Source organism: Sciurus vulgaris, assembly GCF_902686455.1.
Source record: "Sciurus vulgaris genome assembly, chromosome: 14".
NCBI lineage: Eukaryota > Metazoa > Chordata > Mammalia > Rodentia > Sciuridae > Sciurus > Sciurus vulgaris.
This window is the reverse complement of record NC_136475.1, coordinates 98,709,910-98,722,407: the sequence shown is the minus strand read 5'-3', so window position 1 is coordinate 98,722,407 and position 12,498 is coordinate 98,709,910. Positions and strand designations below refer to the sequence as shown.

The 12,498-nt window shown below is 56.2% G+C and overlaps 1 protein-coding gene across 1 annotated transcript in view; it reads left to right on the top strand.

The window, feature by feature from the left end:
• The window catches only part of TPO (thyroid peroxidase), a gene marked incomplete at its 5' end in the record, with an annotated part of 53,337 nt that extends 41,129 nt beyond the window's left edge, over window positions 1-12,208 (top strand). The window contains 3 exons of the mRNA XM_079111614.1: window positions 3,478-3,609; window positions 7,864-7,963; window positions 11,812-12,208. Of these exons, the coding sequence (XP_078967740.1) occupies window positions 3,478-3,609; window positions 7,864-7,963; window positions 11,812-12,127 (548 nt within the window). The 3' untranslated portion in view covers window positions 12,128-12,208. The remainder of the gene's footprint in view (window positions 1-3,477; window positions 3,610-7,863; window positions 7,964-11,811) is intronic.
• Between the last annotated feature and the right edge of the window lie 290 nt (window positions 12,209-12,498).

The following is a 12,498-nucleotide window of genomic DNA, read 5'->3' as shown; positions in this document are numbered from 1 at the left end:
CTTGCAAATGGCCCAGAGGGCTGATTCCATACTATCCACGTCCCACGGCAAAAATGTTTTGTTTAGATTTTGAAATTCCAAAACATTTCAACCTTGAAGGATTACGATGGCCAGTTGATTCCAGACCCCGAAAAGTAAAATAGAGACTGAGGCTCCAGCACCAGTCTCTCCAAAGGATCTGGCACGGTCAGATCGAGGTGTGGCTGCCACCACACCAGCCATCCCAGGTGCCGCCCAGGGTCCCTGAGACACAGCAGGGGTGAGGAGGAGAAGCACAGCAGCAGCTGGGAGGACGTCTGGGAAACCCTGCCGAGAACATCCTGGCTCCTGGAGCTGACAGGCAAACAGGTCAGACACCCGCTGGGGAGGCAGGAGCCATGCCAGAACAGGAGCCCAGCCACTGTGATGACTTCCTGCTCCCAGATTCGCACCCGGAGGAAGGGGCCTGGGAGGCACAGGGCAGAGAGACTCCTGGTCTGTTAGGGTCTGGGCATGACAGATGGTGGACAGGGAGAGCTTCAGGAGGCTGGACAGTGCCCAGAGAACAGGGCAAGGACATTTCCCCCAGGACGCACGGGTGGAAGCCTCCAGTGGCAGGCACCCACCCCATCTGAATGTGCCTGTCCTGTGCTCTTGTTGCTCTGGGCTATGGCAGTCATCACTTGAATCATATGCTCTGCAGCTAATCCCTCAGTGCAAAGCATGGTCCATCTGCAGGAGTCCTGTGCTGCTCCTGCTGAGTTCCTGTGCCCAGGCGCTTGGCACCCATGTGGTTGGGCAGTCTTCAGGAGAAGCCTGGGGTGCCAGGGCTCCCTCTGAGCAGCTCTGCCTGGGGCGCTCATCCCAGGCATGCCTGGCTTCCCTTTGAGTGTAGATACCTGCACACTCTGCATGTCCCTTTGAGTGTAGACACCTGCACACTGCACATCCATTTCAGCTCTGACTGCCACGCTCTTTCCACAGGGCTCTATGAGGAGCCAAGGGAAAAGGAGCCCAAGCTGGTGAGGGATCTGCACTCACCCTACAGCTCCTTGGGCTGACCAACTGCCATGGCCTGTGCTGGCCTGCAGGCCACATGCTTCACTGTCCTGCTCCTGAGCATGCACTTTCCTGCCTGCACTGGACAATGTGAGGTCATCAAACCACGCCCGTTCCTGGAATCTCCCTCTGCTTTCTCCCTGGTTCTTCACCCCAACAATTAAGGCTCCCTAAAGTTCAGATCAGTTGCTTGCCAGGCACAGTGGCTGGCAGGTTCTGAGACTAACAGTGGACCCAGCTCCATGTGTGGATAGGTCTGGATACTCTGTGGCCAGCAGCAGCGTGCAACTACTCCTGAGTCAGGCTCCGTGCCCTCCCGGAGACCTTGGGAGATGACAGGACAGGGCATGTGAAGAGGAGACCCCAGGACCAGCCCTGACCCTCTCCTTGCCCTGACCACTGACCTGGGCTCCACACCCTCCTGCTGACCATCCCAGTCACTTCCAAGGTGCCTCCTCTTCTGTGTGCCACAGAGTGTTCAGATGCATGCTAAGGATGGCGGTGCAGTCAGCTCAGTGGCTGTCAATCAGTCCCTCAGTGAAGCGCAGGGTGGAGAACAAGGCCCCTGCCCATCACTGCTCAAAGTCCCATCCTGCAAGGGCCGTGAGTCCTGGCATGACCCCAGAGGTCGCTGGTGTCGGTCACCTCAGCAGAGCGAGATGGGCAGGAGAGGGAGAGAAATTAACTTCTACTGGTATGACTCTGGTTTTGTCTTACTACACTTATAATTAAAATATAACATTCTTCAAACAAATTGGGAAAGGCCCAGTGATGAAAAGACTCATGCAACGGATGCACCCACGTATGTACCCAGGTATTTTACCATACCTGTTCCTGCCCTGAAAATGTACAAACCAAGGATTACAAGGAAAACACAGGCTCTTCGATGCCTGACAGAGGGACTGTTCACTTTATGGTGAATGGACATGAGTGTGTTGATGTGTCCTCAGCTGTGAAGGGAGACCCACAAGCGTAGCTGAAGCCTAATGCAGGAAATCAACTAAGGCGCCTCTCTGCTTCAACTCCGTCTCCACGGAAGTCCCCCCACATGCAGAACAGACAACCAGCAGAGCGGTTGCCAGGAGTCCCTGGGGTGCATCAGCTCCTGGGTTCCCATAGGCAAAAACTACCAGTCAGTGGCTCTTTGTACCAATAATTATCAAAGGGTTTTGCACCAAACAAAAGAGCTTCATGCCCGCTACAGAAAATAAGGTTTGCAGCCAGCACGAATCTGCCGAGAGGTGTGGAAGGTCTGTGCCGCCGTGGGCGTGCTGCCCTCGACACTTCCATCTGGTCCTCTCGGAAAACAGACCCTGTCAGACCTGCACTTGCTCCAGGGGCTGCGACCCTGCCAGCCTCGGCTGCTCCTCCTTTTAAAAGGAACACAGGCCTGGCGCTGCCCTCACCCGGGAGACCAACACGCTGGCCGCTGATGTGCTTCTGGTTAGAGTGTACAGATCAGTGTGACGGAGCCGGGCCCCTCGGGGAGGCGCTGAGTCCCTGCGTGACGGAGCCGGGCCCCGGGCCCCTCGGGGAGGCGCTGAGTCCCCTCGTGACGCAGCCGGGCCCCTCGGGGAGGTGCTGAGTCCCCTTGTGACGCAGCCGGGCCCCTCGAGGAAGTGTTCGAATCCTAGCCCTGGGTTCCTCAGGGCAGGGCCTTGTTTGGAAACAGGACCTTTGCAGACGCCACCAAGCTAAACCGAGGGTGGGCCTCTTCCCACACCCGCGTCCTTAGGGAATGAGGAGAGACAGGCCAAGCAGCTGCGCAGGGATGCGGGTGGCCACCAGGAGCCCACAGGCCAGCAGTGAAGCTGGGAGTGGCAGGGAAGGACCTGCCTCTAGACCTCCGGGGGCACAGTCTGCCGAAGATACTTCGATGCAGACTTCTGTCCCCCAGGACTGAGAAGGACAGTCCTGTTCCAACCGCTCAGTTTGTGGTGCTGTCGTGGTGCCCAGGGGGAAGCACGCTGGGAAGTCTTGGCGCCAGGCATGTGGCCGGGGCGCACAGACCCGGGTCTCCTTCGGGTCATTTACTTTGTGCGTGCTGGGCTCACAGAAGGGTCTGGCCAGGCCGAATCCAGTGCTGATAGCTGGAGGTGTCCCACATGGCCAGAGCAGGAAGAGCTGGGCTGGTGTCCGGTGACCATCCCCTGCTGCTCCGGAGGGATGTGGGAAGCTAGGGGGTAGGACGGACAGCCTGGGGGAGCTCAGTGAGCAGAGGGAGGGTGGCACCATTGGACCACAACCTGCTCAGCTGGCAGAGCCAACAGGAGTCTATGTGGATGCCCAGCTTCTGCACATCCCCATATTCTGCTTGTGGGAGGCAGGGAGCAAGAGGCGGCCTCCCTGTTCGTCCACAGAGGGCTGGGCCTGGGCTCCGGGCTGCATATAGGGAGGACCGGGCTCTCCTTTGTTGCTGACCGTGTGCTGTTTCCCCAGATGTGGATGAGTGTGCAGACCCCACACACCCACCCTGCCATGTCTCCGCCCAGTGCAAGAACACCAAGGGCAGCTTCCTGTGTGTGTGCACCGACCCCTACGTGCTGGGCGAGGACCAGCGCACCTGCGTAGGTGAGCCGCCTCCCGCCGCGTCCCAGGACAATGCATTCAGGGCAGTCGGGCGCCAGTCAAGCTGGGGAGGGGAGAAGACTGAGGCCAGGTGTAGCTAAGGCCGCCTTGCCCAGCAAGAGGCGGTGCATCCAGGGCCTGCGGCAGCCTTTGCCAGCAGGCCGGGAACGCGGGGCCAGCAGGCCGGGGACGCGGGACCAGCAGGCCACACCAGAGGCACAGATCCGTCAGCCTCTTTCCTGCTTCAAGCTCATACCCCTCTGCCCTGACAGAGACTGGGCAGCGCCGGCTCTGCCTGCGTGTCCACCTTTGTCCTTCAGAATGGCACTCTGCTCTGCATGATGGACAGCGTTCAATCCTCACCAGAGTTTAGGGAGGGCCTGCCATCAGCGCAGCACCACTGCAAGCCTTCAGCTGATTCATCCCCTGACTTTTCTCTGAGGGAAGTGCTGTGGTTAATCCCCACTGCACAGAAGGGGAGTCTGGGGAACAGAGAAGTTGAGTGACTTTCTCAAGACCACACAGCCACTCAGTTACAGAGGTGAGTGAGTATCTTGGCTTCTAGGTTTTGTAGGAAACTACGCACCAGGGGAGTTAAAGCAGATTTTGTTTAGCAACTGCAGCAGGGGGGAGAACTCCTTGAAAAACTGAGCTCAACTCCAATAAGCAAAGACACTCAGGGGTGTGGATGTGCAGCCCAAGGGCAGCGTGGAGGCCTAGAGGGTGGGAAAAGCTGAGAGGAGCTTACCAGATGCCGTGGTCAGCAGGGCGTCTTGCTGACCTGGCCTAGAAGAGCCCAGGGTGTGGAAGGCCACGCCCAGCCTGGCTGGAGGAGGGACTTGCCTGCTGCTGTGCTGCCCAGGGTGTGGAAGGCCACGCCCAGCCCGGCTGGAGGAGGGACTTGCCTGCTGCTGTGCAGCCCAGGGTGTGGAAGGCAACGCCCAGCCCGGCTGGAGGAGGGACTTGCCTGCTGCTGTGCTGCCCAGGGTGTGGAAGGCCACGCCCAGCCCGGCTGGAGGAGGGACTTGCCTGCTGCTGTGCTGCCCAGGGTGTGGAAGGCCACGCCCAGCCCGGCTGGAGGAGGGACTTGCCTGCTGTGCAGCCCAGGGTGTGGAAGGCCACGCCCAGCCCGGCTGGAGGAGGGACTTGCCAGCTGTTATGCAGCAGGGAACATCCCTTGCTGGCTGGGCTGAGGTCTGCTGGGCGTGGCACTTTCTCCCTCCACACCAACCAGAGAGCACTTGGCCTGAGCCTCACCCGCTGCACCTCTCGCAGCTGCCCAGGCCCCTTGCCCAGGGCCTCCATGCCTGCCCAGAACCCTGGCTTCCCCTAATGGCAGAGCTCTGCCACGCCTTCCTTCTGGAAAGATCTGTGGTAAGACAGACAGGCAGGCTGCCATGCACCCAGGAAGCTCCAGCGGCTCTGAAGCGAGCAGGACACTTCTCTCAGCCGGTCACAGGGCGTTTCAGACTGTGCTGGTCCTGGCCCAAGACCCAGGGGCAGGTGGAGGACCAGGACCAGAAGCCCGGCCCCCACCTGACTCCCCACTCCATATCTGGACCCTGCCAGCCCCGCTCAGCACCAGGGCGGTCTTCGGTGAGCAGGCTGCTTGAGCAACTGGTTGGGCACTGCCAGGCTCCCTGGGCCCAGAGGCGGGGTGCCCTCTGGTTCCCTTCAGAGGCTCTTGCTGTCTGCAGCCTCCTCCCTGGCAGCCTCCTTTCTTACTTGACACCCCCTTCGCAATTGGCTTTCCTCCCTCAAAACTGCCATTTCCTCATCTTCTGATTTTGATCACATTTTCTATTTGAAATGGATCCTCTTTTTATTTAAAACCAGATCATGACTGATCAGCATAAACTATAGAAAACTGAAGCTTTTACACTGAAATTTTAAATGCGAACTTTCATCTGAATCACCACCCAGATGCAGACTGGCAAGGTAGCCCGCAGCCATGCTGAACACGTTTATAGAATTCACTTCGGGGCTGCTTTTGGCACTTACTGTTGTAGACCCAAGAAAAGTGATTCGGGAACTTTCCCAGGTGGCCATGGAGGACACTTTCAAATTTCCCTGTTGCTATAGCCCCAGAAGTATTTGCTGTCTTTTTGGCCTACAAGATGGCTCTAAGGAGCCCTGGGAAAAACTCTGACTGCTATTCCCAAAGAGAAGGCACCTCATCTACCCCTCCTGGACATTTGGCTCAGGACGATCCACAGAGGTTCTCTCTGAATGCTAAATACTGAACCGGGAAGATTTTCTGGAAAATCAGTATTTCTTTACTCTTCTGTGTTTTCCAAAAGGAACAACAGGTGTCTGAGAACCCAGGCAGATGATAGGCAGGAGCCTGTGTTCACGGGTCTGGGCTGGAACTGAGCAGATGTGCACATCAGGCCTGGTGTGATAATGGCCCCAGGGGCACAGCTTCCACCCGGGACCCACCTGTCTCAGGAGCCGTCTGGAAGGGAGCAGGTGTGCAGGCAGAGGTCAGGGGCAGGACCTCTGCAGTGGGTGTGTGCTCAAGTGAAAAAGACAGGCACAGCAGGGCCAGGCTGCTGAGAGTGGGACCCTGGGTAGAGGCTCAGGGAGGTGGGCTTCAGGCTACAGAAGCTCCGGGACCCTGTGGTGCCCCTAGTGAAGCTCTGCTGCTTTAGTCAGCTCTCCTGCTGCCACTGAACCACCTGACCAGCACAACTGTAGAGGAGAAAAGGCTTATTTGAGGGCTGACGGTTTCAGAGGTCAGCCCATAGAAGGTGGGCTCCATTCCTTGGGGCTCCAGGTGAGGCTGAACATCATGACAGTCGAGGTGGTGGAGGGAAGCAGCTCACATGGTGATCAGGAAGCAGAGAGAGACTCCACTTGCCAGATACATATACCCGAAGCCACGCCCCCAATCAACACTCCCTCCAGCCACACCCCTCCTGCCTCCAGTCACCGCTCAGTTAATCCCATCAGGGATTAGTTCATTAGTAGGGTTAAGACTCTCAGGACCCGATCACTTCTCCTCTGAAACTTCTTGCGTTGTCTCATACCTCATGTCCAAACCATACCAACTGCCAAGGGAGGGGAGCCAGGTTGGGGTGGGTGTGGGGTGTTCTGCCTGAATACTGTCCACCAAATATAAAGCCCAGAAAGTTGTGGCAAGAAATGAACACTCCCCAGCTGTAGGAGAGAAACCCTGAGTCAGTTAGGAAGGGGTGGGAATGGAGGACAGGGCGGCTGAGAGGAGGCAGCTGGAGGAAGGGTGAGCTCCTGTCTGTCCACCACACACACCCAGGGGCTGCATGCTGCCCTCGTGGAAGCCGCACCTACGGCTCTACCATACCCGTGCACACCTGTGGGAGGATTCAGGTGTCAGTCTGTAACATCCAGCATGAGAGCCAGGCCAAAGGGCTGAGCTCCCAGGCCAGTCCTTCCCACCCAGGAGGGTCTCCACCTGTCCCCAGAGCTTGGCCAGACTCTGTGGATTACACCGATTGAGTGTGTAAGTCTTAAAAGTGGGTTTCACCTCATCCTGGGTTTCTCCTTGGCTACTAACCATGCTGGAGAGCATGCTCATTAGGCAAGCTGCTCTTTAGCCCAGGGAGTAGTAAGCCTGTGACGGAGGAACTGAGATCAGAACTAGGCTGCCCCAGATCACAGCTCACAGAAAGCACGGAAATCAGGCTGTGAGGGGGCACGGAAGCCATCCTAGGACAAGAGCAGGGATGTCATGCCCAGGAAGGCACCACCGGAGGCCCCAGCCCCAGACCCTGCGGGACCCAGGGCTCAGAGGGACCCAGCCTCCTGGTCTGCCTGAGACCCCATGGTCCTCTGCTCTGGGTTCCAGCAAGCAGCCTGCTCTGAACGCAGGTTAACCTTCAGGTGGCTTCTGCAGACACCAAAATCCGCCACCAACTTGAGGCCACAACCTGTACTCCGTTCTTAGAGTCATGGCCCACTCCATGCCCACTTCCTGTCCTCGTGGGGCCCAGGATCTCTGGGCGGGATTGCTCAGGTTGCTGTGCCCTCATGCTTGGCGGGGGACCCCTCCCTTCCAGGTTGAGGCTGCAATGCAGGTAGCCAGGAACCAAAGTGCTCTCAGGGCACAGCCCCGTCCCTGCCTCCTTCCATGCCCTGCGTGCTCAGAGCTGGGCTAACAGTTTCAGTGGCTTTTCTGGGCAGGCAACTGGCCCTCCACAGCTGGGGCTGTGGGCCAGGGACAGATGAGATGCTGCTGCAGCCCAGGTGGCTCTGCTGACTGTGTCTCTTCTTGCCCAGACTCTGGCAGGCTTCCACGGGCGTCCTGGGTCTCCATCGCACTGGGCACGCTGCTCATCAGCGGCTTGGCAGCCCTCACCTGGCTGGTGATTTGCAGGTGGTAAGTCCCACACCCTCTCCTGGTTCCTCAGCCCTGGCAGTTTTCTCTCCTCTGGACCAGGCCAGCGACAAAGCTGCTTTGTTATTTTGACGCCAGTTACGGGTTATCGGTGTCCCAGATGCGTTGGCCTCAGAGTTACTCTATACCTCGTACCCAGCTTTCTGGGACTTACAACGTGCTGCAGGCAGAGAAGGTGGTAATGCCTTGGGTGGTGCCTGACCTCTGTGGACAAGCTGAGTGATGCATTGAATGCTCCCTTGTTAGGTTTCTCAGAGGAGAAAGTCTTCTGTGCATGGAAAGCTTTAAGTGACAGTTGAGCCTTCATGTTAAGAACGGCACCGCCATTCAAACGTCCACACGGAACGGCTAAGGGTTTCTGTCACGTCTGGGTGTTCTCTGTAGAAGAAAGCTGGCTGGGGGTCCTCCAGGGATGGCCTTTCCCTCACCCTGCAGAAGAGAACCAGGCTCTGCCCTCACCCTCTGCCACTCTCTGACGCTCTGAAGGATCCGCTTCTGGCCATTGCAAATGTTCTCACACGGTTTGGTTTTTCATGTTAAGTAGAAAGCGTTAAGACAAATCATAAAGTGTAAGAGTCACGGATGCCCCGGCTGGACCCCCAGGACTTGCCGACACCCAGCAGCTCCTGCACATGCTTCTTGGCTGCTGGGACTTCACCTGCAGGCTTCTCCGCAGAGGCACGCGTTCTCCTGGAAGCCAGCCCCCTGCCGCCTCTGGGCCATCCCACCCTGCCCCAGCCTGCAGAGCTGTTTGCTGCAGGGTTCTCCAGCAGGACATCCAGCAGTGAACTGTGGACAGTGTCCTCTGCTCTCGGGCTGCTCCTCTAGGGTACTTCTCATCTTGTCGACAGTGGGTTAGGCCCATGTTCCAGCGTCCTTCATATTTCTGAATGCCTGCCACTTGAGCTGAGAAGTAACTTTTGTGCACATTTCAAACATTTTTGCACTTAGCACAAGAACTGGTTTTTAAATGACCAAAACTGGGAGCTTAGCTACCCAGGGTCACCAGAGTCGTCGCTTCCAGAGGTCCCACCTGTGGTCTCCATGTGTGGCCGCCTCTCGCTGTCGGTCACTGTGGCCAGAACCCTGAGTGCTGCCTCCACGGGGCCTGCACGGGGCCTCGCCTCCCATGTCCCTGTGGGGTCCAGAGGCCATGGAGTGGTGCCCCTGCTCAGGCCCTCGGTGCCAGAGGGCATCTCCTGGCTGTCCCCCTGTCCGAAGCTCTCCTTCCGTAACTCGCTTGTTTGCTGCCCCGAGGTTAAACCTTGCACTCCCCAGGCCTGGTTCGCCTCTGGCCAGGTGGGAAGGGAGGGTGATCCCGTGCTTCTTTCTTCCTGCATAAGCTTCTGGTCCACCCTTCTCGCCTGCCTGGCACCCGTCTGACTCTCTCAGATGCAGGTCAGAATCGGGGTGTGGCGTGTTCACGTGGAAAGCACCTCCGTCCCATCACCTCCCACCACACCCCTCTCCCCGTGGGGAGCAGGTGGACTCGGAGGGAGCACCGTGGTTTAAACTTCAGAAGACTACAAAAACGCAGCGACTTGTTCTTTACGGAAGACACTTTATGCCACAACTGTACAGTGACGAGAATGGAAAAGAAAACAGACCTACCACTGAAGTACTGTTGAGGGAGACTGCTTGTGCTTTGGTCTGAGCGCTGACATTTTCCCTGCTATCAAATTGCTCTTCAGAAGACAGAGGTGGTTGTGCCTCTCTGAGTCCTTACATTTTAGACATTTTCAAAAGTAGATGGCATCTTAGTATTTGATGGTGTCTTTGAAATAGTAGTGAAGTCAAGACCCCTTAATGACGTGACCTTGGTTGTTATCTGTCACTTAGAGAGGTTCTGGAGTTCCAGGCTGCTGAAACTCTTCAGCAGGGGAAACATGGCTTCCCAACTCTGCCATGCAGTCTTCAGATTTTTCTTCCATCCCTCACTGTTTGGTTGAGGGCATTTTGTGTAGGGGAGCTGATGCAGATGGCAGTGACCCTGCAGTCAGAGGACCCCCTTGCTGTGGGCACAGGGCAGGCTGACCAAGCCGCTGGGCCTCCCTGAGTGACAGGACCATGGCTGATTGCATGGCTGCTATGAAGGTCACCGATACCATCTACCAGGCATTTAGTGCATTCCCAGTACACAGTAGGTGCTCAGTCAGGACTGGCCTCCGTTGTCATCACATGCTTGAACCATCACAGCCAGGGCTGCCCCTGTTAAAGGAAGGTCCCCGCCAGTGCCCAGCATGGTACCGTAGTGCTGATTGTCCACTGACTAAGAAACTCACCTCCTCGAGAAGAGATGGGGCAGGAGAGGTAGCTCAGGGGTGGGCCCATTGCCCGACCTGTGTGGGCCCTCAGTAGGAAGGGAGGGAGAGGAAAAAACAGGTGTTTAGGGCTAGACCAAAGAAATCACACGAAGCAGAAAATATTCGGGTATCTGCAAAATATCATGTTGGGTGCCCAGTGTTGGGAGCATTCCTGCAGGAAAATGACTTGTGAGTTCACTTCCCAGAGTGCGTTTCTGCATCATGACTGCTTTACAGACCTGGGTTGGTTTTTGTACACAGTTTATTTATCTGAGTTTCTGCAGCATACACTTCAGATATAATCTTTTTGTTTTGCTGTTAAAGTATTAAAAAACAAACATTTCATTGCCTCACTGCCTAAAAATATATCAATCGTCACCTAGTGATAATTCCTGCAGTGGCCTGTCCAGCTTGGCAGCCCCTCCGAATTTATCTATAGAGTAGTGCTCGTGTCCTTGTTTGATTTAACTACACGTAGCCCTTTTGGGTGAACCAGAGAGCACTGTGCCTGCGTGGGGTCAAGTACTCAAAGCTAACGTTGCTGGTACAAGTTCCTGATGGGCCCGGGGTGCCCTGGGGAGGGCTTTTTGGCTTTTACTTGTTTAATGAATCAAGTCAACCCATCATTTACAGTGAATAAGAATTGAAAATTTGAGCAAATACAAAAAGACCACCTTACATCTTGGAAAAAATAAAAATGTGTAAGGAAATTTGCCTCTAGGAGTTTTAGGTCTTAACTTTGCTGTTAAACACTAGGACATTGTTGAGCAATGTTTAAACTAAAAAATGTAAACTGCTGAGACATGTAGCATATTTACTGTCTACCTGTGGCCTGAAATAAAGTGGAGGTGTCATCCTTGTTAGAAAGCAGAGCAGGGCCTTGGCATCAGCCCTGACTCCACTCCGAGGCACAGCCGGGGAGCCGCAGCCCTCTGCAGTGCCCCCCAGAGGCCGAGCCCGTGGGCTGCAAAGGCTGCTGCTCCCCCAGCAGAAGAGCTGCCTGGAAAGACAGGAAGGCTGCCGTTTCCTTAGGAATGTTCCTTGACCTCCTCCTGCTGGGAACGTGCAGGACAGAGCTCCAGATGCAGGACAGGGCTGTGGTCAGCAGCAGCAACCTCCTCCCCAGGGGACGTCCTGAAGTGCAGAGCTGCAGGGGAGGCACAGGGAAGCGTCCTGCAGTGAGCCTGGAGCAGAGGGGACCGGACAGTGGCTTGTGTCCAGTGAGGGGATGTCCTCCGAGTTGTGGTGGGTGGGGGTGACGGTGAGTAGTGGAGTACTTTCCTGGCCAGAGCAGCCCTGCCACAATGGCCTGGCCTTTCTGAGCCAGACATGTTCTCCCTGGAGGCTGGTGGAAACCACGCACCATGCCATCCACCCAGCCACGGAAACCATTCCTTTGGCGGGAAGTCATGCCAGGCAGAAAGCACCCCACCACTTCCTTCCAGGCTCCTTTTGGGGAGCAGTTGTGTCCCACAGCCCCTCAGGGTCTTCCGAACACGGGCAGTAACTGGACGTGTCTTACCACAGGTCACATTCAGATGCAAAATTCACACTGCCCAACCCTGAGAGAGACGCAGAAGGACATGGAGAACGTCGGGAAGTGGGACTGGCCCAGCACCCGGCTGCAGCTGTGGACTCAGAGCAGGTGGGTGCACAGAGGTCCTGTTGGGCTGACCGCACGCCAAGGGTCTCCCACCGAGCCCAGGACCTCAGTGCAGGCCCTCAGCCTTCACGTGCCATGCTTCGCAGGTCCTCCCTCCGATTTCACACACGGTGTTCATGGGGAGTGTACCGTGTCAGAAGTCAAGCCTATCTTGTAAAACACTGCAGATGGAATCAGTAGGCCAGAGCTTGAGGTGGAAAATCCTTCCAACTGCACAAACCATTTCCAGACTCCAGCATTTGCTTCACCGCCATCTGAATCCTGGCTATCACAAAAGCAGAGTGAATTCACAAAAGCAGAATTGACTCATGAATTTGCTTTTTAAAATAGAGTAACTATAACTGTTAAGGCACTATTCCCAAATTCCCAAATAATTCTCCAGGTCTTTTGAAAGTGAAGACAAAGGCTTTATTGCCAGCCAGAGCCAGGAGCGCAGAGAACCAAGCAGTTCCACAACCCTCAACCCCGACTGGGGAAGGAACAAGCTTATAGGGCTTAAAACCACAAAGGTGGGCAGGAGGCAAGAGAAGAAATCATAATTACAAGATACA